General features: G+C 45.3%; 1 protein-coding gene across 1 annotated transcript in view; it reads left to right on the top strand.

Annotated features, from left to right (window-relative positions):
- Positions 1 to 5,586: 5,586 nt before the first annotated feature.
- The window catches only part of LOC146050298 (Fc receptor-like protein 3), a 51,700-nt gene continuing 30,817 nt past the window's right edge, over positions 5,587 to 26,469 (top strand). Inside the window, exons 1-6 of the mRNA XM_083167225.1 lie at positions 5,587 to 5,656; positions 6,448 to 6,468; positions 9,786 to 10,040; positions 11,648 to 11,917; positions 12,509 to 12,754; positions 19,141 to 19,422. Coding sequence (XP_083023351.1) covers positions 5,626 to 5,656; positions 6,448 to 6,468; positions 9,786 to 10,040; positions 11,648 to 11,917; positions 12,509 to 12,754; positions 19,141 to 19,422 — 1,105 coding nt within the window. The 5' untranslated portion in view covers positions 5,587 to 5,625. The remainder of the gene's footprint in view (positions 5,657 to 6,447; positions 6,469 to 9,785; positions 10,041 to 11,647; positions 11,918 to 12,508; positions 12,755 to 19,140; positions 19,423 to 26,469) is intronic.

Genomic DNA, 26,469 nt, shown 5'->3' with positions numbered 1-26,469 from the left:
TTTACGTTAAAGTGCAGCACATTATGCATCTGCTGATATACTCTGTGCTGCTGGGGGACCCTGCTCCTCCCACTATATAACTCTCAGTGTGTGGGTTCATGCTCCTCACATCATGTCACTTCCCCTGTCACATGCAGCCCTGTCCTCACTGACACATCACTCATCTCCTGATATACTCTGTGCTGCTGGGGACCCTGCTCCTTCCACTATATAACTCTCAGTCTGTGGCTTCCCGCTGCCCCCATTCCCCTCCTCACATCATGTCACTGCCCCTGTCACATGCAGCCCTGTCCTCACTGACACATCACCTATCTCCTGATATACTCTGTGCTGCTGGGGGACCCTTCTCCTCCCACTATATAACTCTCAGTCTGTGGCTTCCCGCTGCCCCCATTCCCCTCCTCACATCATGTCACTGCCCCTGTCACATGCAGCCCTGTCCTCACTGACACATCACTCATCCGATCTCCTGATATACTCTGTGCTGCTGGGGACCCTGCCAGTGGCGCAACTATTACATTTCCGCCCCCCTGCTGCAAAATCAGGCAGAGCCCCCCCCCCCCCCCCCTTGGGTTAACAACCCACCTCCCCCTCCCCGTGCACAGTACCTCCTGCCGCTGCCGGAGCCAGGGCAGCCGAGAGGGGGGGGGGTACCAATTACCCGGGCCCAGGCTTGCTGGAGGGGCCCGCCTGATCAGACCCCTCGATTCCCGCTCCGTCCCTCCCGAGTAGCAACAGCAGCACACACCTACAGCATGTGCTGTGCTGACAGCAGGCTCAGCATGAGCGTCTCTCTGACAGCGTGAGAGCTGCACATGCTGTAGGTGTGTGCTGAGCTGAGTTTAGAGTTTATAGAGTTTTCTTTCACCCTCCTCTAAACATTTTGGGGGTGTGACCTAAGTTTGGGAGGTGCCAACACCGCCCAAACTTAGGCCACACCCCCAATATTTTACTGGGGCCTGGCATTCCTCTCGGCTGCCCTGCTCCCGGCTCCTGCAGCATATAAAAAGTGACTCTCAGAAAATGGCTGCCCCCATAATGCAGACCATTTTTGAGGATGCTTGAGTAGGCGGCGGCCTCCTCTAGCAACCTTAAAAACGGTCTGCTGTATGGGGGCAGCCATTTTCTGAGAGTCACTTTTTATATGCGGCAGGAGCCGGGACCTGACAGAAGCGCCGGCCGTGGCAGGAGGTACTGTGTACGGGGAGGGCGCGGGGTAGCGGCTAGGGGGCAGGGTAACGATAGCCCCGCAGACCCCCGGCGCCCACACCTTCTCGTCGCCTCCCTGCCACTGCGGGGGCTGCAGAGCTATAGTTACGCCACTGGACCCTGCTCCTCCCACTATATAACTCTCAGTTTGAGGCTTCCTGCTGCCTCCATTCCCCTCCTCACATCATGTCACTGCCCCTGTCACATGCAGCCCTGTCCTCACATCACTCATCTCCTGATATACTCTGTGCTGCTGGGGACCCTGCTCCTCCCACTATATAACTCTCAGTCTGAGGCTTCCTGCTGCCTCCATTCCCCTCCTCACATCATGTCACTGTCCCTGTCACATGCAGCCCTGTCCTCGCTGCATCGGGAGCCAAGGCACACTGAGTGTAGTGCATTACTGGGAGTTGACCTTGTCCCATGATACTTTGCACAAGAGGGCAGAGGCTGAGAGGTTTGTGCTGAGATCTGATTGGTGGAGCTCATTGCATGCTTCTCAGGCCCATGGAGGACAGCAGCAGCAGCCTAGTCATGGGAGGGTTTTTAATCAAAGGCAGCACTGGGACTGTGAGGTCTCCTACAGTCCTACAGAGTAAGGTGCAGAGGGACCTCAATGACACATCACTCATCTCCTGATGTACTCTGTGCTACCGGGGACCATGCTCCTCCCACTATATTACTCTTAAGTCTGTAGCTTTGTGCTGCCTCCATTCCCCTCCTCACATCATGTCACTGCCCCTGTCACATGCAGCCCTGTCCTCACTGACACATCACTCATCTCCTTATATACTCTGTGCTGCTGGGGGACCCTGCTCCTACCGCTATATAACTCTCAGTATGTGGCTTCCTGCTGCTTCCATTCCCCTCCTCACATCATGTTACTGCCCCTGTCACATGCAGCCCTGTCCTTACATCACTCATCTCCTGATATAGTCTGTGCTGCTGCCCCACCCTTAGGGGTGCTAGGGATGTGTTACCCACACAGTGTTTTTTCCCAGACAGGAAGTCATGTGTACCAAGTTTGGTGTCAATTGATCCAGCCATACTTGAGTTATGCTGTCTCCTGAGATACTAGGGTGCTAGGGGTGGGTTACCCCCACAGTGTTTGTTACCATACTGTAAGTAATATGTGTACCAAGTTTGTTGTAAATTGCTGCAGCTATTCCATAGCTATGTTGGAACATACATATGAGCATACAGCAAAAAATTGTGTTTTTTAATTCATAAAATATTAACAGTAATTAATTTCCATTTGGAATTTTACCTCGGGCGTGTTTTAAAAGGCTTGTAAACTGTGGATTTGTATAGAAAGACAAAAGGCCAGGCAAATTTTCACTTTTATATGTTAGAATATAGAGCGAGATACATAGCTATATATATATATATATATATATATATATATATATAGAAAGAACAAACGAACCGGCACTCTAGTATCCAAAAGACAAATTGCCCCGGGTGCCAACGAGAAGGAATGAAATACGTAGAAGAATAGACGTGTCACTCCAGGGGACTTGTGCAAATAGGTTTATATATCAAAAGAACATAAAGTTACATGGTAGAGGGTCAACGTTTCGATACACAGCGGTATCGTTGTCAAGACAGCATGTAACTCACAGGTATATGCCCGCACTGCGGCGGGACCACAAATATATAACATAAGTATCACTTACTTACTTATCGTAAGTGATACTTATGTTATGTATTTGTGGTCCCGCCGCCGTGCGGGCATATACCTGTGAGTTACATGCTGTCTTGACAACGATACCGCTGTGTATCGAAACGTTGACCCGCTACCATGTAACTTTATGTTCTTTTGATATATAAACCTATTTGCACAAGTCCCCTGGAGTGACACGACTATTCTTCTACATATATATATATATATATATATATATATATATATATATATATGCAATATAGCTGAGGGCACTCTCAAGATTTTCAATACTGCACGGCGGCAGTTACCGGTAAATAACTCGAATCAACACAGAGGTGTGTGCATCAACGTTTCGGGCGGGTAGCCCTTTATCAAGCCTTGTCTGTGCTCAGTACCCTACTGCACGTGTGCAGCCTCCTCCGGCCTGCTCCTCTCTGCCAGCCACCTCCTCTGTGCTCAGACCCTACTGTACGTGCGCAGATCTTCAAAAAAAATTAAGTGGTGGCCATTTACCGGCGATCTCCGTAGCGGGCGCGAAGCGGTGCTGTAAGTTCTGAATAGTAGAGCACTCAAACCCTATTGCACATGCTCAGATCTCCAGAGCGCTGAGGCCGGCATCGCAGGACTCCGGAGGGTAAGTATTAAATAAACGGGTGCATGGAAATCAGGGGCCCGAGCGCACACTGCACTCATTAAATACACCACAGTGCAGCAGCCTTATAGAGACGTCTTACCTGTAATACACAGCAATGTCTTTGTATTATTTAGCTCTGGATCCCCACACACTATGGAGTTGAGCCCAGGGATAGTCGTCGACCATTGATGATTTAAAAACATTGATGGTTTAAGGTCAATGTTGAATACTGTTGCCATCAGTGGTATAGAACCACCCAATGATTCCACCCCCCAATTAACATTATCAGTGAGGAGCACAGAGAGAGGTGAGGTTGTGTATGTAAGGGCCACACTGCACTGCTTTGCCCTGGGGCAGGGTTGCCTACTTTTAAAGTCTCCTCTCCGGGAGAAGCACGGAGAGCAGACTTTCAGCAGCACTTCGGGGGTGGAGCCTGATGTAGACATCATGAATGACGCGATTAGCATCTTTAGCCCCGTGCCATGAAAACTGTGAATCCCTGTAATTTACTGCTGCGGCCAGGGACATGCGGGGGGGGGGGGGGGGGGGTGCTGCCGGTATCTGGGAGGGTTACCCATCTTTCCGGGGGGCTAGGAGGGGGACCTGATTTTTGGGAGCCTCCCGACCATTCCGGGAGGGTAGGCAACCCTGCCCTAGGGCCCATAAGGGTGTTAAGATTTACCTGCCCAACTGTCCTGATGACAGCTCGACAGTCCCAATAAATGGGACAATGTCCCGCTGACCTGCCTGTGGGCCACAGTGTCCCGCGTGCAGGTTGGGGAGCCGGTGATCACGCTGAAAATGAGACTGCACACAATGGGTAAATCATTCAACGGTGAGTAGCTTGTGTATAGAATCCCCGATTTAGCTATTTTTCAGGTGATTCCAACCTTTTAGGTGGATGTATAACATTTGTAAAGTGTCAAATTGTTTGTGTTTTTCATCCGATCTATATTTATGGTACAATGGTATATATTTATGGTACAATTGTATACCATTAGATATATTTAATGTCTTGGCTTGGTCAATCGTTTAAGATATATCTTATGCCAAAATGACACCAAGGTACAAAATCGGATGGAATCACTGCCTGGAAGGTTCAGGGGGGAGTTCAAGGGAAATAGCATCCGACCTCAAGGTCAGGGATATCGTTGTAGTGTATGGGGGCTTAACATAGAATTTGACAACAGATAACCGCTTGGCCCATCTATTCTCTAGTCAATCACTCACAAAAGACAATTCAGCATTTTAATATGAGATGAGATGATCATAGAGGTTAGAATGTACACAAGGTTAAATTTGCATTTTCAATTTATTGCATAGGCATCACCTTTATTATATATATATTGGGGGTCATTCTAATTAATTCTGATGGGCCCCATTACGATGTTTGGGGGTCTGCGCATGCGCACAGTCTTGTGTGCGCATGTGCAGCTCCCCTTTGTGAATGGCTTGGCGACTTGCATAGTCGCCGAGCCGTTCGCAAGGTGCGGGGTGGGCGAGGATGACAACGGGGTCGGCCATGGGAAAGCCCAGCGTTTCCTGGGGGTCCCCATGAAAACGCAGGGCGTTGCCATAGCTATGCCCGATGTGTGCCAGGAGCGGTCGGCTGACATCACCACAGAGGAGGTCAGCTGCCCGCCCTGTCTTCGCCCCAGAGCACGCAAAGCTTAGCGAGTCAGCCAGAATCAGGACCATTATGCCGAGAAGAAAACAAATATCACAGCAAATAGTTGCAAACAAATAAATCCAATGTTGCAAGGAACAAAGGTATTATCATCAGCACTTGCTCCATTTCCCACAATATATAGTTAGTAATGTTCTATAGAGATATTTCGCAACAAGAATGTAACCACATACAGTATACACATATATGGAGCCAGGCACACCCTATGGATGGCCTATTCCCAGACATCCCCTGTTACCGCTGTTTCCTCTGTAGTTATGGTCACAGAGCCCTTACTTTATGCTGATGCTCTATAAAATGTTTGGGGAAGGAACATTTGGTGCCCAGATATTTCCTGCCCCTTCTTTTTATTCAAATCACAGCTAAATGCTAGTATAAAAATATATAGGAAGTGGCGAGTCCGCAGACTCTGGCACACATTGACGGGGCAACATGTCGGTCCTGGCATCCGTCATCCTCATCCGTAAGTACAGAACCTGTCTTCTCTCTCCTAAGTGACCAGATCAATAAACATCTTCTAGATCAGTGGTTCCCAGACTTTTTTGAATCACGGTGCCCTAAAGAATCAGAAGTTTATTATTGAGATATGTAGAGTTTAAATGAAGTAAATGGTGTTTATATGTAAACCTTAGGGTCAGCTATGTGGTGAGGGACGGGATTCGCTTCTGTTTGCCCACATATATTATGATTGAAAGCCACCAGCACTGATTTTGCCTATTTCATTCTCCATAAATAATTTGAGTTAGTCCTGGCCCACCAACCTAGGGCACCCCTGCAGGTATCCCGAGCCACCCCAGGGTGCTGCAGCACACAGTTTGGGAACCACTGTTGTAGTTGGAGATAAGCTCAGTGATTGGTGAGATCGTAGTGAGTTGAGTTAATCAGATATCATGCGTTGTGTAACAGGTAATACAGCTCAGGTAATTCACAGGCTTGAGTTTTTCACGTTTTTTTTTTTTGTCCCGAGTATCGAAATAGTCGACACGGACACCGTCAGTGTGTACCGCATCCCCTCGCTGTGTTCACCATGCGTTGGGAACACTATTCTATTCTTCCTCCATGCCCTAGTGGATGGTAGGACATGAAATACCGGCTGTTGACACATGCCGACCCAAAGAAATACATGAAAATGCTCACGTTGACAAATTGTCTGTCAACCTAATAATCGACACCCAGGAAACATTTCATGCTGAGGAATGTGGTGACTTTTATTATATGAACTTCTCATTTATTTCTATCTTTTCTTCCTTTCAGTGTCCGTTATGCAGACGTCCTGTAAGTACATTACATCATCCAGCTAAGTTAAAAACCTCTTTGTTATTGTGGTTCTGGTTTTGATCAAGGGAGAGGGGGAAAGGGAGAGATCTGCAGAGGCTGGTGCTAGAGCACCCGATTTGGCCCCAATTGAGACAATCTGGTATATGGATCTCGGAGGGGGTGCAGCCAGAGACACTGTATAGTACGAAATAGGAAGGAAAGAAAAGAGTGTCTTTTTTGTTGGCGCACAGAGGTAATTTGAAGAGATATTTATATTAAAATTACAATTCTTTATTAATAATTATTAAAAAAAAAACTGTCATATTTGTGAAATATGAGAAAATTGTGTACAAATAAACATACAGATGTTTGTCAAAATAAAAACAACGGTGTCCTTTTTGTCTTTTCTATTGTAATTTATGTGGAGTTTTATTGTAGTCATTCTTGGAATCAGACTTATATTTTCGGGAAATTCTATGTAAGGTATTTATTGTACATTCATTAGTCTGAGAGAGTTATGAAATATATTCTGATACGTGCAGTATCCCTACAGATTGCTAAAGTTTATTTAATCTGTTACTTTCTTTGTATGTGGATTTAATTATTACTTGCCACTAGGGAGCATAGTATCAGTAAATACTTTGAAATGAGTACAATGTTTCCACTTATCTTTATTCTAGTGCTTTGTTATTCCAGATTTATAGCCACGAGAGTAGCTAGAAGTAAATTCTCTGAGTTTGCCGGCTTTATATCACTACAAGTCAGAAAGTAACAGATTAAATAAACTGTAGCAATCTGTAGGGATACTGCACGTATCACAATATAATTCATAACTCTCTCAGACTAATGGATATAAAATAAATACCTTACATAGAATTTCCCGAAAATATAAGTCTGATTCCAAGAATGACTACAATAAAACTCCACATAAATTAAAATAGAAAAGACAAAAAGGACACCGTTTTTTTTATTTTGACAAACATCTGTATGTTTATTTGTACACAAATTTTTTAATAATTATTAATAAAGAATTGTCATTGTAATATAAACATCTCTTCAAATTACCTCTGTGCGCCAACAAAAAAGACACTCTTTTCTTTCCTTCTTATATTGTGGTGCTAGCCCTGGTTAGGGGAGGTGGGGGCCCTTCGGAACGTGGTAAATAACATCACAAATCTGCAGCTGCTTATTCTATCATTGGTAATACAGAACCCTCTCATCAGACGAAACGCATCGCTGATGATATTGGTGATTAACCAATAGGCCGATTAGGCTGCAGCCTATGGTGCCAGGCCTAATTTATTCCATGCTTGTTAGCTATCACCAGGGCTATTTTTGTGCAGGCTCCAGCAGGAACTGTGGCCCTTATTCTAGTTCACTCTTTCAGACAAAATATTTCTTAGATGGACAAAACCATGTGCACTGCAGGTGAGGCAGGTGTTACTTGTGCAGAGATAATTAGATTTGGGTGGGGTTTTACACCTGCCTCACCTGCAGTGCACATGGTTTTGTCCATCTAAGAAATATTTTGTCTGAAAGAGTGAACTAGAATAAGGGCCACAGTTCCTGCTGGAGCCTGCACAAAAATAGCCCTGGCTATCACCCATCACGATGTACAGTGGGGGGTACATAAGGTGATTGCCAGACGGCTGTGCCAATGTAATTTACTGATGGAACCGTTACTTTATGCGTCCTCTCGCATACACACTGAGTGGCTTTCCCCCTGCCTGGCGACGACGGAGGGGGGAGGACGGCGTTGCATAGCGCAGTGCTATGCAAAACCTTCCTCAAAGCCACTCATCTGCTGATATAACCAGCAGATGAACGGCTTTCCCGGCGATGTTACAGGGGCATACACACTGGGCAGCTTTGAGCTGAAAGCCGCTCAAACCTCCTGTTTTCAGCGACTTTCAGCTCAAAGTTGCCCAGTGTGTATGGGCCTTAAATCGTACATCCAGACTGTCAGATAAAACAAATAATTACATCTCTGTTCGACTTGTGGCAAATACATGTTTCTTCTACAAATTGACAAAAGGTAAAGTGTCAAATAAATCTGGGAACAGTGCCAGCTTGCCACATTGAAAGCAATGATAATAAACTCAGACACTGCACATATTACAGTGGATTAACGAGAATAATATTTATGTGGTTAACTAGAATATATCACTTCGGATATTAGATGACATATAGACCGGTTTAAAATATTGACCTATCTGTGGTACAGTTTGAAAAATTGATGATGCACATACAGAAGAAACGACATACAGCCTAATGTTAAATCTATCTTTATTTCTTCACACGAATTAATCTTACTCATTTGAACATACTTTGCTAAAAGCAACTGTTTTATTGACATTTATTAAAAGTTAATTTTGAAGACAATACTTTTTGATCCCTTGTGCACCAAATATGGACACTACTCTGTCCTCTTTTGCCTTGTTTAGCTATACTAGTAAGCCCGAAGCAAAAGCTTTGAAAGCTAGTCTGCTATCTTCTGTGTTTGTGCATCTGTGAGAAAGAGATGTAGTTTTACTTTATGCCAGCAGGTGGCAGTGTTTCGGAGACTCACGAACACTAGACACATGCAAAACAAATAACAAATTAGTCCTGGTGTGATTGTCTCCCTGTATCCTACAACTGAAAGGGGACCTTCTTTCTGCGTAGTCATACAATAATACCTGGGTGATATGTGGACAGGGAGAACGCCAACGCACGTTTCACTAAAATGTTTTATTAAGGCATGTAATGTGTCAGGAACTTACATTTCCATCTTAGTATAGGAAATAAATGAACTTTAGCACATCAAATCCCTGTAGGTAGTTGAAATCTATCTAAACCTAAATGAATGGCAATCTATTGACACATCAAAATTGATTGCACAGAAATGAGACATTGGCCCTTATTGAGATCTGATCACAATACAAATTTGTTCTGAAAATGGGCAAAACCATGTGCACTGCAGGTGGGGCAGATGTAACATGTGCAGAAAGAGTTAAATTTGGGCGGGGTGTGTTGAAATATAAATTGCAGTGTAAAAATAATGCAGCCTGTATTTACCCTGCACAGAAACAAAATAACTCCCCCCAAATCTAACTCTCTCTACATGTTACATCTGCCCCACCTGCAGTGCACATGGTTTTGCCCATTTTGAGAACAAATTTGTGCTGTGATCAGATCTGAATAAGGGCCATTATCTAAGATTGATGCATACTGCTCTTCTCCAGACGTGCGTTTCGCTACAGTCTGTTTTTCTCAAAGCAGACTATCACTGGATGCTGCAGAGTATGTACTGCTCTTCTGTTTTTCATTTATTTTGTTTATCTGTTGTTATGTAGGTGACACAATCAAACCTGTTGTGACATTTACCCCTCACTGGCAAAATGTAATTGAAGGTGATTCAGTGACTTTATCATGTAATGTGAGATCTACTGAAGGACTGGAACACTTCTCCTGGTTTATAAAAAATAAATGGATAAGAAAAAGTGAGCAAAAGTTTACAATTACTGCAGGAAAGAATGACGGTGGGGATTATACGTGCCGGACTAGAACTGAAATTAGTTACCCTGCCAGGCTGTATGTTGTTCCTAATGGTGAGTTACTGTATCTTTGTTTCACATGATCACATCACTGCCTGTTTCATATTATATGAGTGATGTGTGTATATAGTACTGTGAATGACTATTTGTCCCTATCTTTATAGTTCTATCAAACAATGACACCGATACAATTGTCCAAGTAGTGTAATGCTACCATTTCTTTCCAATATAAGTAATTTATCTTGTTCACTGATGGCACAACTTCCACCCCATAATATACATACAGTTGTGCACATAAGTTTACATACCCTAGCAGAATGTGTGATTTTCTGGCCATTTGTCAGATAATATGAATGATAGCTCACAAACTTTTCTTTCACTCATGGTTAGTGGTTGGGTGAAGCCATTTATTGTCAAACAACTGTGTTTTACTCTTTTTAAAGCATTATGACAACAGAAACTTCCCAAATGACCCTGATCAAAAGTTTACATACCCTGGAGATTTTGGCCTGATAACATGCACACAAGTTGACACAAACGGGTTTGAATGGCTACTATAGGTAACCATCCTCACCTGTGATCTGTTTGCTTGTAATCAGTGTGTGTGTGTGTGTGTGTATAAAAGGTCAGTGAGTTTCTGGTCTCCTGAAAGACCCTTTCATCCAGTGCTGCACTGACGTGTCTGGATTTTGAGTCATGGGGAAAGCAAAAGAATTGTCAAATGATCTGCGGGAAAATGTAATTGAACTGTATAAAACAGAAAATGGATATAAAAAGATATCCAAGCAATTGAGAATGCCAATCAGCAGTGTTCGAACTCTAATTAAGAAGTGAAAAATAAGGGATTCTGTGCAAACCAAATCACGAAAGCAGACAAGAAAAAAGAGTTTGTATTGGATGCACTCCTTACAAATGATCAGACAACCTTTTGGTATATTCCTTTTTACTTAAAAAAGTGGGGGCTCCTTTTATCTTTATTGGGTATATAGTGGATAACGAGACGGCCACATGTAGCGAAAATGAGGGGTTAAAATTCACATTGACACACATGCATTAATAGTGTTTAGGAAAGAAAAGTTGGTGATTTAAAGATTTAAAATGTAGGCAGAGAGGACTGTGAATGTTGGTGCTTAGATGCATACAGGGGTATATTCCCCACCAGGGTGTATTTCTGACAATATTACTATATCACATTTATAATCCCCACCAGTTTACACTTTAAATATTTGCCTCAATTGGCTTTCAATCGTGTAAATGGCTTCTTTTGTGGGATAAGTGATATTCTTGACAGATACAGCGCCCACGGGAACACTACGGTACTTCTGACTGACTACGCTAACTACGCTGGCCACTGGAACACTACGCTGATTCTGACAGGAACACTACGCTGACGGCGTACGATGCCGCCGTGAAATTAAACAAGTACCATTTTTAATTTGTGAACTTTTAATGCACTTGTCATAGGAATAGGAAATGTGGGTCAGCTGTACAATAAATGGGCATGGCGTCTCTGCATAAATGTGTCTGTAAGAGCTGCATCTGTGATTTCCCCTTCACTGGCTGAGTGACTAGTAGGACAGTATTATGTGAATGACGCCCTCTCCGGCTATAGGGAATGATGTAAGGACGGTGCACCTATTATCCTATGTGTTACATTGTAGGTTCTGCAGAGAGGCCGGTTGTGACTTTTACCCCTAACTGGAGGAAGATATTTGCTGGGGAAGCTGTGACTATAACGTGTGACGCTGGATCTGCAGCAGGAGGAACCCAGCAATATGTCTGGTACAGAAACAATGCTGTCATTTATACAGAGAAACAACAGACTATAACCATTACATATGCACAGAGCAGGGAGCACAGAGGGGATTATCAGTGCTCAGCAGGAAATGGGATCTTAAGTTACCCGGTCAGATTGGATGTTTCTCCATATGGTGAGTATACAAACACACACACACACACACACACACACACACACACACTGCCGGTGGAATGAATGGCAGGCTGAAGTGCTGGCTGGTTGGCATGCTGGTGGGCTAAAGGGCTGGCTGGCATGCTGGCTGTTTGAAGGGCTGGCATGCTGATGGGCTGAAGGGCTGGCTACCATGATGGCTGACTGAAAGGCGGGCTGTATGGCTCAGCCCTCAGTCTGGCTCAGCAGGCCGGAGGGTGGGCGTGGGGCTTAGTAATTGTACGAAAGAGGGTTTCCTCCTTAATTCCTTTCATTCTCTCACTATGTTATCAAATGTCAGATATCTGTTTTACTATGAAGAGATTGAGTTGGTCTTTTTCATGCTTATTACAATTATTACTACACTAGTATATTGGTTTTGGGTCACCTTAGTTCCTGCTCCAGCCCAGTCAAAGCCCCGCCCATCCAACCCTTAGCTCGGTCATGCCCCCGCCTCCATCCCAACCTCTCTGTTTTATCCATCGTAAAGATTCTATACATGTCCCCCTTTGCCAGACAATAGCTGCATTATAATATATTAATATAATACCCGGTTTATCTTTTCTGGTTTCAGCCTCTGTCCTTCTGCAAGTGCCACCCTATATATATGAAGGTGACTCACTGACGATGAGATGTCACAGTCGGCGTCCATACAAAGATGAAGAAGAGTCCGTGTTCTACACAGATAATGCGTATACACGTCCTGACAAGCATATGTTATATATCCCAAATGTAACCACAGCTATGACCGGGATATATGGATGTGAAAAGGATATAGGAGGATATAGAAGAAAGGATAAAATGTTTATCTTTATCCAAGGTACAATCAGTCATTTCAGCCATAAATTATAGTGCAGAAATCACCAAGATGCACAGATTATCGGGTACATTTACTAAAGCTTTTAAAAATGAAAAGAGGTTATGTTGCCCATAGCAACCAAACAGATTTTGCCTATCATTTTCTATGATGCAATAGGGGATTGATACTAAATGCCGGTGGTTGGAATCCCGGCGTTCAAAATCCCGACCGCCGAAATCCCGACAAGGGGGGGGCGTGGATCGCCCCCCCCCCTCCTTGCGGGCTCGCTGCACTCGCTACGCAGCGGGGACGCTGTCGTGGACACCCATAGAGGGAGAAAGTGTCAGGATTCCGGCTTCAGGATTTTGAACGCCGGGATTGTAACTGCATCCCATGCAATAGAGAAATAATAGACAGAATGTGTAAATTTACCACTATGTCATGGCGGTGATTAGTATGAGGACAGGTTGGTGGTGATTATATGAGGACAGGTTAGCGGTGATTAGTATGAGGACAGGTTGGCGGTGATTAGTATGAGGTCAGGTTGGCAGTGATTATATGAGGACAGGTTGGTGGTGATTATATGAAGACAGGTTAGCGGTGATTAGTATGAGGACAGGTTGGAGGTGATTAGTATGAGGTCAGGTTGGCAGTGATTATATGAGGACAGGTTGGTGGTGATTATATGAAGACAGGTTAGCGGTGATTAGTATGAGGTCAGGTTGGTGGTGATTATATGAAGACAGGTTAGCGGTGATTAGTATGAGGTCAGGTTGGCGATGATTAGTATGAGGACAGGTTGGTGGTGATTATATGAGGTCAGGTTGGTGGTGATTATATGAGGACAGGTTGGCGGTGATTAGTATGAGGACAGGTTGGCGGTGATTAGTATGAGGTCAGGTTGGCGATGATTAGTATGAGGACAGGTTGGAGGTGATTAGTATGAGGACAGGTTGGCGGTGATTAGTATGAGGTCAGGTTGGCAGTGATTAGTATGAGGAGAGGTTGGCAGTGATTAGTATGAGGACAGGTTGGCGGTGATTAGTATGAGGACAGGTTGGCAGCGATTATATGAGGACAGGTTGGCGGTGATTATATGAGGACAGGTTGGCGGTGATTAGTATGAGGACAGGTTGGCGGTGATTAGTATGAGGAGAGGTTGGCGGTGATTAGTATGAGGACAGGTTGGCAGCGATTATATGAGGACAGGTTGGAGGTGATTATATGAGGACAGGTTGGAGGTGATTAGTATGAGGACAGGTTGGCAGCGATTATATGAGGACAGGTTGGAGGTGATTATATGAGGACAGGTTGGCGGTGATTAGTATGAGGACAGGTTGGCGGTGATTATATGAGGACAGGTTGGCGGTGATTAGTATGAGGACAGGTTGGCGGTGATTAGTATGAGGACAGGTTGGCGGTGATTATATGAGGACAGGTTGGAGGTGATTATATGAGGACAGGTTGGAGGTGATTAGTATGAGGACAGGTTGGCAGCGATTATATGAGGACAGGTTTGAGGTGATTATATGAGGACAGGTTGGCGGTGATTAGTATGAGGACAGGTTGGCGGTGATTATATGAGGACAGGTTGGCGGTGATTAGTATGAGGACAGGTTGGCGGTGATTAGTATGAGGACAGGTTGGCGGTGATTAGTATGAGGACAGGTTGGCGGTGATTAGTATGAGGACAGGTTGGCGGTGATTAGTATGAGGATAGGTTGGCGGTGATTAGTATGAGGACAGGTTGGCGGTGATTAGTATGAGGTCAGGTTAGCAGTGATTAAATGAGGACAGGTTGGCGGTGATTAGTATGAGGACAGGTTGGCGGTGATTAGTATGAGGACAGGTTGGCGGTGATTAGTATGAGGTCAGGTTAGCAGTGATTAGTATGAGGACAGGTTGCCGGTGATTAGTATGAGGTCAGGTTAGCGGTGATTAGTATGAGGACAGGTTGGGGGTGATTATATGAGGACAGGTTGGCGGTGATTAGTATGAGGTCAGGTTGGCGGTGATTAGTATGAGGTCAGGTTGGCGGTGATTAGTATGAGGAGAGGTTGGCGGTGATTATATGAGGACAGGTTGGCGGTGATTAGTATGAGGTCAGGTTGGCAGTGATTAGTATGAGGAGAGGTTGGCAGTGATTAGTATGAGGACAGGTTGGCGGTGATTAGTATGAGGACAGGTTGGCGGTGATTATATGAGGACAGGTTGGCGGTGATTATATGAGGACAGGTTGGCGGTGATTAGTATGAGGACAGGTTGGCGGTGATTAGTATGAGGACAGGTTGGCGGTGATTAGTATGAGGTCAGGTTGGCGGTGATTAGTATGAGGACAGGTTGGCGGTGATTATATGAGGACAGGTTGGTGGTGATTATATGAAGACAGGTTAGCGGTGATTAGTATGAGGTCAGGTTGGTGGTGATTATATGAAGACAGGTTAGCGGTGATTAGTATGAGGTCAGGTTGGCGATGATTAGTATGAGGACAGGTTGGTGGTGATTATATGAGGTCAGGTTGGTGGTGATTATATGAGGACAGGTTGGCGGTGATTAGTATGAGGACAGGTTGGCGGTGATTAGTATGAGGACAGGTTAGCAGTGATTAGTATGAGGACAGGTTGGCGGTGATTAGTATGAGGTCAGGTTAGCAGTGATTAGTATGAGGACAGGTTGCCGGTGATTAGTATGAGGACAGGTTGGCGGTGATTATTATGAGGTCAGGTTAGCGGTGATTAGTATGAGGACAGGTTGGCGGTGATTAGTATGAGGTCAGGTTGGCGATGATTAGTATGAGGACAGGTTGGAGGTGATTAGTATGAGGACAGGTTGGCGGTGATTAGTATGAGGTCAGGTTGGCAGTGATTAGTATGAGGAGAGGTTGGCAGTGATTAGTATGAGGACAGGTTGGCGGTGATTAGTATGAGGACAGGTTGGCAGCGATTATATGAGGACAGGTTGGCGGTGATTATATGAGGACAGGTTGGCGGTGATTAGTATGAGGACAGGTTGGCGGTGATTAGTATGAGGAGAGGTTGGCGGTGATTAGTATGAGGACAGGTTGGCAGCGATTATATGAGGACAGGTTGGAGGTGATTAGTATGAGGACAGGTTGGCGGTGATTAGTATGAGGACAGGTTGGCGGTGATTAGTATGAGGACAGGTTGGCGGTGATTATATGAGGACAGGTTGGCGGTGATTAGTATGAGGACAGGTTGGCGGTGATTAGTATGAGGACAGGTTGGCGGTGATTATATGAGGACAGGTTGGCGGTGATTAGTATGAGGACAGGTTGGCGGTGATTAGTATGAGGATAGGTTGGCGGTGATTAGTATGAGGACAGGTTGGCGGTGATTAGTATGAGGTCAGGTTAGCAGTGATTAAATGAGGACAGGTTGGCGGTGATTAGTATGAGGACAGATTGGCGGTGATTAGTATGAGGTCAGGTTAGCGGTGATTAGTATGAGGACAGGTTGGGGGTGATTATATGAGGACAGGTTGGCGGTGATTAGTATGAGGTCAGGTTGGCGGTGATTAGTATGAGGTCAGGTTGGCGGTGATTAGTATGAGGAGAGGTTGGCGGTGATTATATGAGGACAGGTTGGCGGTGATTATATGAGGACAGGTTGGCGGTGATTATATGAGGACAGGTTGGCGGTGATTGTTATGAGGACAGGTTGGCGGTGATTAGTATGAGGACAGGTTGGCGGTGATTAGTATGAGGACAGGTTGGCGGTGATTAGTATGAGGACAGGTTGGAGGTGATTAGTATGAGGACAGGTTGGCGGTGATTGTTATGAGGACAGGTTGGCGGTGATTGTTATGAGGACAGGTTGGCGGTGATTAGTATGAGGACAGGTTGGCGGTGATTAGTATGAGGACAGGTTGGCGGTGATTATATGAGGACAGGTTGGCGGTGATTATATGAGGACAGGTTGGTGGTGATTAGTATGAGGACAGGTTGGTGGTGATTAGTATGAGGACAGGTTGGCGGTGATTAATATGAGGACAGGTTGGCGGTGATTAGTATGAGGACAGGTTGGGGGTGATTAGTATGAGGACAGGTTGGGGGTGATTAGTATGAGGACAGGTTGGCGGTGATTAGTATGAGGTCAGGTTGGCGGTGATGAGTATGAGGAGAGGTTGGCGGTGATTAGTATGAGGAGAGGTTGGCGGTGATTAGTATGAGGAGAGGTTGGCGGTGATTAGTATGAGGACAGGTTGGCGGTGATTATATGAGGACAGGTTGGGGGTGATTAGTATAAGGTCAGGTTAGCGGTGATTAGTATGAGGACAGGTTGGCGGTGATTAGTATGTGGTCAGGTTGGCGGTGATTATATGAGGACAGGTTGGCGGTGATTATATGAGGACAGGTTGGCGGTGATTGTTATGAGGACAGGTTGGCGGTGATTAGTATGAGGACAGGTTGGCGGTGATTATATGAGGACAGGTTGGAGGTGATTAGTATGAGGACAGGTTGGCGGTGATTAGTATGAGGTCAGGTTGGCGGTGATGAGTATGAGGAGAGGTTGGCGGTGATTAGTATGAGGAGAGGTTGGCGGTGATTAGTATGAGGACAGGTTGGCGGTGATTATATGAGGACAGGTTGGCGGTGATTATATGAGGACAGGTTGGAGGTGATTAGTATGAGGACAGGTTGGCGATAATTAGTATGAGGACAGGTTGGCGGTGATTAGTATGAGGACAGGTTGGCGGTGATTAGTATGAGGACAGGTTGGCGATGATTAGTATGAGGACAGGTTGGTGGTGATTAGTATGAGGACAGGTTGGTGGTGATTAGTATGAGGACAGGTTGGTGGTGATTAGTATGAGGACAGGTTGGCGGTGATTAGTATGAGGACTGGTTGGCGGTGATTATATGAGGACAGGTTGGTGGTGATTAGTATGAGGACAGGTTGGCGGTGATTAGTATGAGGACAGGTTGGTGGTGATTAGTATGAGGACAGGTTGGTGGTGATTAGTATGAGGACAGGTTGGTGGTGATTAGTATGAGGACAGGTTGGCGGTGATTAGTATGAGGACTGGTTGGCGGTGATTGTTATGAGGACAGGTTGGCGGTGATTAGTATGAGGACAGGTTGGCGGTGATTATATGAGGACAGGTTGGAGGTGATTAGTATGAGAACAGGTTGGCGGTGATTAGTATGAGGACAGGTTGGAGGTGATTAGTATGAGGACAGGTTGGCGGTGATTATATGAGGACAGGTTGGCGGTGATTAGTATGAGGACAGGTTGGAGGTGATTAGTATGAGGACAGGTTGGCGGTGATTAGTATGAGGACAGGTTGGCGGTGATTATATGAGGACAGGTTGGTGGTGATTAGTATGAGGACAGGTTGGCGGTGATTATATGAGGACCGGTTGGCGGTGATTAGTATGAGGACAGGTTGGCGGTGATTAGTATGAGGACAGGTTGGCGGTGATTAGTATGAGGACAGGTTGGAGGTGATTAGTATGAGGAAATGTTGGCGGTGATTAGTATGAGGACAGGTTGGCGGTGATTGTTATGAGGACAGGTTGGCGGTGATTGTTATGAGGACAGGTTGGCGGTGATTAGTATGAGGACAGGTTGGCGGTGATTATATGAGGACAGGTTGGCGGTGATTAGTATGAGGACAGGTTGGAGGTGATTAGTATGAGGACAGGTTGGCGGTGATTAGTATGAGGACAGGTTGGCGGTGATTATATGAGGACAGGTTGGTGGTGATTAGTATGAGGACAGGTTGGCGGTGATTATATGAGGACCGGTTGGCGGTGATTAGTATGAGGACAGGTTGGAGGTGATTAGTATGAGGACAGGTTGGCGATGATTAGTATGAGGACAGGTTGGAGGTGATTAGTATGAGGAAATGTTGGCGGTGATTAGTATGAGGACAGGTTGGCGGTGATTGTTATGAGGACAGGTTGGCGGTGATTGTTATGAGGACAGGTTGGCGGTGATTAGTATGAGGACAGGTTGGGGGTGATTAGTATGAGGACAGGTTGGCGGTGATTATATGAGGACAGGTTGGCAGCGATTATATGAGGATACGTTGGCGGTGAGAAGATGTTCGCTGGTAAGGTCCCAGCTTGTTACATTTGTTTGTGTCCAGCGCCCACATGTGGCAGGAGCACAGATCTCAGCATGGAGGCAAAGCTCTGTCTTTGACCTGTTTTCTTTCTTTGGACCCGCAAAATCTCGGACATGGTGCAGCGGGGAAAGGGGGTGCGAGGGCTGCGGGAGACTTGACTACCTTCCCGGGAGGGGGACACGATTTCCGGGAGCCTCCCGGCTTTCCGGGAGGGTAGGCAAGTATGAAGTACTACACCACTGGATCTGCATGTTTGTGTGACACTTGCTGGCTGTAAATGACCCACACGTCACTCCGTACTAACTAATCTCTTTCAGCTCTGTTTGATACCCCACATATAACAACTGATCAGCCGTCAGTGACAGAGGGCGGTGAGATGTCCCTGACCTGTGACATAAGACGTAACCCAGCCAGATCTACCACAGAGCTGGAATTTGCTTTCTACAGAGATGGGCAGGTTGTGCAGGACTTCAGTGCATCCGCTATGTACAGCGTTCTGTCAGCGCAGCTGGTGCATTCTGGGAATTATACCTGTGATGTCAGGACTCCCAGCGGTAGTGTGAGAAAGAGGAGTGATGGGTTATATGTACAGATGCAAGGTGAGTGTGGAATATGGACCTGTCTACTTTACATTCTGTTGTACTGATAGCATTACACATACAGTATGGTTACACTATAGTTTGTAATATATGATTTCTAACCTCTCTTACCACATATTCTGGAATATAGGTTCTAAGTGACTTTCCACAGACGATGTGCAACTACCTATGTGTTGGATCTCTGAGGTCAAATGATATGGTGTCTGTCATGCTCATCCACTTCTAAATGTATTAACGATGCCATTCCTGACGAGTTCTGCAGCATTCGCTATCAACTGTTTGATGAAGTACTGGGCCTCATTCCTAGTTTTGGGAGTGGTGCGCTCATGATGATGGTGGATATCGAGTCCGCTTTCCGCCTTTTGCCGCTTCCCCCGGACTCAGTCTGTTTTATGGGTTTTCAGTGATAAAAAAGTGCTAAAATGGAGAGTGATAAACAGCCAGCCAATCAGCTCCTACCTGATATGTCACAGACTGTGTTTGAAAAATGTCAGGCAGGAGCTGATTGGTTGGTTATCACTAGAGACAGGATTATATGCAACATAAAAAGCTTGAAATATGCATGCAAATATGCATGAAAAATTCTTAAAATATGAATGAAAAGTGTTAAAATATGCCACATTAAATAATTAAAAATCAGCATACAATTAGTTGCAGATAAACCTCAAAAATAGGCCCACAGCATCTGCAGATGTCTATTGCTATACACCGGATTTTTTTCTTCCTGGCTGCTACAGCAAACTGCAGCCTCCAATGCTCTTCTTGCATCAACTACATGGACCCTCATCTCCAGCGCCGATGGATCAAATGTCAGCATAGCGTGTGAGGGCGGCGCAGTAGAAGGCTTCCTCTCTGCGCGGCATACTCACTGTGACACAGCATTTCCTCCGCGCCGCGTGATATCACAACCCTTCTGCCCGCCTCCTCTGCTGCAGAAATCTGTCTCTTGATGTAAAGTCCCAGGCCAGGGGCAGGCAAAGGTTCAGGAGCTTCGTAATGGGATCCGCCCCCACTGACTTTTATCAACATGGATTGGCAGCCTAGAACAGTGTCAGACATATCGTACATCCAAGGTTCCCCACACTGCACACATATTGCCCCAGCCTGCACACTCTACCACTACCTGGCCAGCAGCAGCAGCAGGGCAAAGCAGTGCTGTGACTCACGGGTGGGAAGAGGGCGGGGCCTAAAATATGCACCATCACTAGATTTTAGTTAAAATATGCAATAACCAGTGAGAATGGGCAAAATATGCAAATATGCAAATGCATATAATCCTGTCTCTATTTATCACACTTCATTTTATCACTTTTGAAGCTTAGTGCATCTGGCCAAAGTCTTACTGTTCTACTTCTGTGATAAAACTGTCTCCCCAGTCCACATTTATGGGCATATGTAACACAGTCCACATCTCAGATGTGGGTGGGTTGTGATAAATTCACCCAAATCCGTATTGCTATCATTTAATATATTGAGGTTCTGAGATACCTCTGAGCCTGAGAATCCTCTTACCACAATTCTCAGGGTATTTTTTGTGAATGCGCGCACCTCCACCACCACTACCACACTTGTGCTCCGCCGTGACCTCTGGTGCTGTAAGAAGGGGTGCCGACAGGTCAACTGGGCCCCGGTAAAATGGAGGGAGTGACCACGCCCCAGTGAAAAAAATAAACGAGCGGGTGGGGACAGGCTGCCACTGGAGAGAGAGGCTGAGCAGCCTGCCCATCACTGCAACGGGGGGAGGGGAAGTGTTCATCTACAAATAACCTTTTATACTGTATATAATTATATGTCAATTGAAAAGCTTATTAATTGACAAAATATCAACATTTTTATTATAAACAGATATATCCAGATCACCAGGTTAAATCATTTTTATTTTTCCAGTATATGAGAAGCAGTTGGGTAAATGTGTTGTTGCGCACGTAACACGCTGATATAGCTCTTCCTGTGTCACCTCTATACCGGGTCTAAGCAGCAGGGAAAGGGTCCCTTGATAGAAGAAGCAAGAGAAAGACTGAGAATGTCTCTTCAGGGGCACTCTTTACTGTAATAATTAACTATTAAAATATAACTTTTATTTATGTTCCTTTTTTTATAAAGAGAAAAAGAAAACAATAAATAAGGAAGAAGAGAAAGATTGGTCTCTATCACTGCCCTATTATTTAAATTAGGCAGTGATAGAGACCAATCTTTCTCCTCTTCCTTATTTATTGTTTTTTTTTTTCTCTTTTTTAAAAAGGAACATAAATGCAAGTTATATTTTAATAGTTAGTATTAAATAATAGTGATTTGCTGAGAGTTCTCAGCAAATCAATGGATTCCTATTCGTTTCTATGGGCTTTTTTCTTTCTTTTGAAATCTACTCCTGCCCGGCTCTCTGCGCTGCCCCTCATGTCCCCCATTTTGGACGTCGAAGTGGGCTAGTTAAAAATACCCCATACCCCACCCCTGCTGGCTTACTGGGCATGCTAAAAGAAAAGAGGCAGCGCCTAAAGTCAGAAAAAAATTAAGTTAACGATTGGATTGACTGTACATCAATTTTTATGTATAAACCATAGATAATACAATTTTAATCATGTATAAAAACATTCAGTATGTAAAAGAATCACCACACTAAATTATTTAAAAAGAAAACTCTTTGGCATGGGCAGCACTGACGGGCACCATCCGTTCCTATAAATACCTTGGGTAGTTTATAGGGACTGGCTCAAGATGTAATCTAGTTACCATCCACCTCTCAAATTAGGGCTTGAAATGTCCTTTATGATCACTGGCACATGTAGATTCCTTCCCTGAATTACCAAAGTCCTTCGGCGATATGGGAGGTTCCCAGAGTCCTTTATTTGTAATCCGATCACTGTGGATCAAGGAGATGGCATGCACAGGAGATGGCTCACTTGCTGTGCCCAAGAGCTGTGGGGCCAAAAGGAGAGTTCAGTCTGTCGAGGCTGGTCGGGATAGTGTCCACTTGTATTGTGGGTGCTGCTGCTGTGTCCCTGACGCGTTTCGCTAGAAGATAGCTTTTTCACAAGGGCAAGATCTCCTGTGCAGCCTGGCAATGGTGGATGCTGCTGCCAGGGATTGCGCTGTCCCTTCTTCAGTGTACAGGCAAGAACCCCTCCAGCTGTTGCTATGGATAGCTGCAGCTGATATACATTGTCCCCTGATATCAGCATGCTATCTTAAAGATAATGATAGGGGTGCATAGCGCCTTCGTCAGATAACCCGCTACTCCTCCTTTGTACATATGGAAGTGGTATCCGCGACGATAGAACATTTGCCCCATTGTATCAGCACAAATAGCGGCAGGCAAGAGGGGGAGGCAGTTCCCTTATGACGCGTTTCACTTCATCTCTTTTTTTTTTTATTGTAGCTGAGAGAAGCCTAAATGCATCAGAAATTCCCAGCAATTGAGAGATGATGGACAATCTATGGAGTAACTGGTAATGATTTTTACAGATACATTTTAATAGTCTGCATAGCAAATATAATATAGTTTCAAGATTGTGGTTACATTAATATGGACAGTAATATGAACAAGTAACATAGAAAATGTAAAACTACACCTACATACATCTCTTATTTCCAGCATTGCCTAGTAAGACCTCTCTCTGTTTATTCTGTAGGTACATCTATCAGTCTCCAGAATGCGAACCGTCTGGCTCTGTCTGCCGGTGATCTTATAATGCTTTTCTATATATCATTCAGCCACATGGACACAGCAAGACAAGTCTGGTAATGCAGAGGATAATTACAGATGGTGTTACCTGCTGGGACCACAAGAGGTCGCCAAACGCAGCAATCAGCAGCACATTGCGACAACATATAACATTACTCATAATTAGCTTTTACTTTATAATGGCTTAATGCATTGCTTTCTGGAATAGGTTTCTGCATTTTAAAATCTTCTTATAACAATTAGTGTTAGGAGAAAATAAAATGTCCTCTGTACGAGGAATAAAACCATCCCACTGCAATAGTGTATTTTATTGTTATTTTGCTGTGATAGTTATGTACAGTACACAATATAGATAGAAGCACTTTACCCGATGTGTGTTTTCCTAATACTATAATACTAATACAATATGTGACTAGAATGCGCAATATTTCAAAGTTAAACACAGGATTCTGTGTGTGTGTCACCGCCTATAGAGGTGAGCCTAGAAATGCGTCAGATTGTGATGCACCTCACATGCGTTTACCAGGAAGGGATTGGTGATGTCCTGCAGCCAGCAGTGTTGGCATTTTCCTCCAGGCACTGGTATTAGCCAGTCCACGCAACCACCCCGTGATTCTCTGCCCGCCGGCACTACAAGGCATACCTGAGAGCCCGCACAATCTGCTAGCTGAGTGACTTGAATTCCATCAGGTGCAGCACTCCCATAACATCTGGTGTTGCACTAATGTAACTAGAAATTTTGCACACACCCCCCCCCCATGCCAAAAAAAGTCCCTTCCCCCCCATACATCAAGTGTTGTATTTTTACCTACATGCTCGTTGCCAGGGGTTTCCATGCTCATTGCCAGGGGTTACATGCTCATTGCCAGGGGGTTCTATGCTCACAGCACATCAATGCTCCGAATACTGTAGAGGTCCTGTAGGAACTCCCAGAATCTGTCTCTAACCAGGCAAATCTGCAGAGAGTAGACCTGTGCCACCGCTGTGCCAGCTTCCCCCGCCATCGCTCGGGCTGAGGTGCATCACGAGTCTTAGCAACACCTTGGGGTAAATGTATTACTGCACAGGGTTTGTTATGTGTGTGGACCCCTTCACCTCAGGTTCCCGGTAAAGCGTATCTACACATCGCCAGAATATAATACTACCGATGTAGCCGATGTGGGAGAGGGATAGATTACCTGCCCAGTGATGTACCACTTTTGTGTGTCCTTTTCAGCATGCTGGTACCTTCCACACCTGAGCCCGGATCTCCCTCTGCCAACAGCCACTGCGCCAGTGTGCACAATTTGTCAGATGATAAGTTTTGAAGCAAACTTTATTAACAAAGAAAAAGAGACAACATGGCCGTTGGGTCAGACAGGGGGATGCAGCAAAGCCAGTCAGACGTGGTAGTATTATAATGTGGAAAAACCAAACCAGGCAGGTGATGGGACCGTTTAGACATATGTTTGGTCACATCGGCATTACAGGGGGGTGACCAAATTGTATAGACCCACCAAAAGTATTGGAAACATATCGGGAAAAATTGGCAAAAAAATGCCCCTTCTCCACTCCCAATGTTTATTCGCACCTAGCTGGATATCCCCCGTAAGCTGTGTACAGACAGGGCGATTTTAAGCACATATTGCCAGTGATTTGTATGTGCTGTGGGCGTTAAATCGCCAGGTGCGCGTTCCCATGTTCAGCCCCTAATGGTCGCTGGTCGGAGGAGCATGCTCCTCTGACCAGCAACTTCCCTGCCTTTTCTCACGGCAGTGTCTCATCTCTCCAGCCCTGGTCGCTGATGAAAACAGGACACTGAGCAATATATTGCACCGTGTGTACTAGAGATGTTCAGACTCGGATTCCAGAGATCCGAGCCCCCACGAACGTCATCATTCCGAGCCCGGTTCCGAGCAGCGCTCGGAGATTCCCGCCTGACTCGGGTCCGTCCGCGTGGTCAGAACGTCATCTCCTGGCGCCGGATTTCGCGAAGCTTTAAAAGCGGCTGCTGCGCCCGCCATCTTCACTCCAGTCTAGTAGTGGGTTGGGAGAGGGTGTGTTGGTGCTGCTGCTGGGGCTTAAACTTGAGCTTGACCTTGAACGCAATATTTTGTATTCGCTGGGGCTGTCTCTCAGTGCTGCTGTGTAGTCTAACTGTGTACTTGTAGTACTGCGGTCTACCTCTGGTGTGCTGTGCTGTGCTGTAATTATTTTATTCGCTGGGGCTGTCTCCCTCAGTGCTGCTGTGTACTCTGTTCTCCTCTCTGCTTAGGGTGGGCTCTCCCTAGCAAGGAGGACAGTCTAACTGTGTACCTGTAGTACTACTGTCTCCTCTGTGCTGGGGCCTACCTCTGGTGCTGATGTGTGCCACTGAGTGCCACTGCCAAGCTGTACCTAATAATACAATTAATTATATTATTATAAATTCTGCTGGTGCACTGCATAAAGCTACTGGTGATGTGTAACTACCTTTTGTGTTGACCACTGGCAGTGCTACTGCCTACCTACCTAGTAGTTTATTTTCTCTACCTACTAGGCTGCTATATTATTAATACTTAATTAATTGAATTATATATAGTCCACTGGTGCTGCCTGCACTGAATACTGTGAATAGAGGTTGCCAGTATTATTTACTCAGTCCACTGTTGCCACTGGCAGTGTTACTGCCTAAGTGTACCTACCTAGTAGTACAACTACATTCTAGGCTGCTATATCTCATTTAATTAAAAAATAATACTTGTGCTGCGTGGGACTGTAAAAAATAATTCCATGCTGCTGGTGCACTGACGTGTGCCACTGAGTGCCACTGCCAAGCAGTACCTAATAATAAAATTAATTATTATAAATTCTGCTGGTGCACAATACTAGTATTGCTGACTTATCTACCTGTCTTGTGCCTAGTACTGTCTTCTCTACCTGTCTGTGTCTAGTACTGCCGTATCTACCTGTCTGGTGTCTAGTACTGCCGTATCTACCTGTCTGGTGCCTAGTACTGCCGTATCTACCTGTCTGGTGCCTAGTACTGCCATATCTACCGTCTGGTCTGGGGCCCACTGCCTAATACTGCCGTATCTACCTGTTTGGTGCCTAGTACTGCTGTATCTACCTGTCTGGTGCCTAGTACTGCCGTATCTACCTGCCTGGTGCTTAGTACTGCTGTATCTACCTGTCTTGTGCCTAGTACTGTCTTATCTACCTGTCTGGTGCCTAGTACAGTACTGCCGTATCTACCGCTGCAGTGCCACTCTTACATGAGCCAGGTGTTTGTGCCGCACTCTTGTGTGGCTTAGCATAGTTATCCAGCTACCTCGGTGCAACCTTTTGCCCTAAAAACAATATTGTGAGGTGTTCAGAATAGAGTGGAAACGAGTGGAAATTAATGT

This window comes from Crinia signifera, chromosome 12, assembly GCF_055691185.1.
Source record: "Crinia signifera chromosome 12, ASM5569118v1, whole genome shotgun sequence".
In the NCBI taxonomy this organism is placed as follows: domain Eukaryota; kingdom Metazoa; phylum Chordata; class Amphibia; order Anura; family Myobatrachidae; genus Crinia; species Crinia signifera.
Note: the sequence above shows the minus strand (reverse complement) of the source record. Positions and strands in the feature narration are given on the sequence as shown.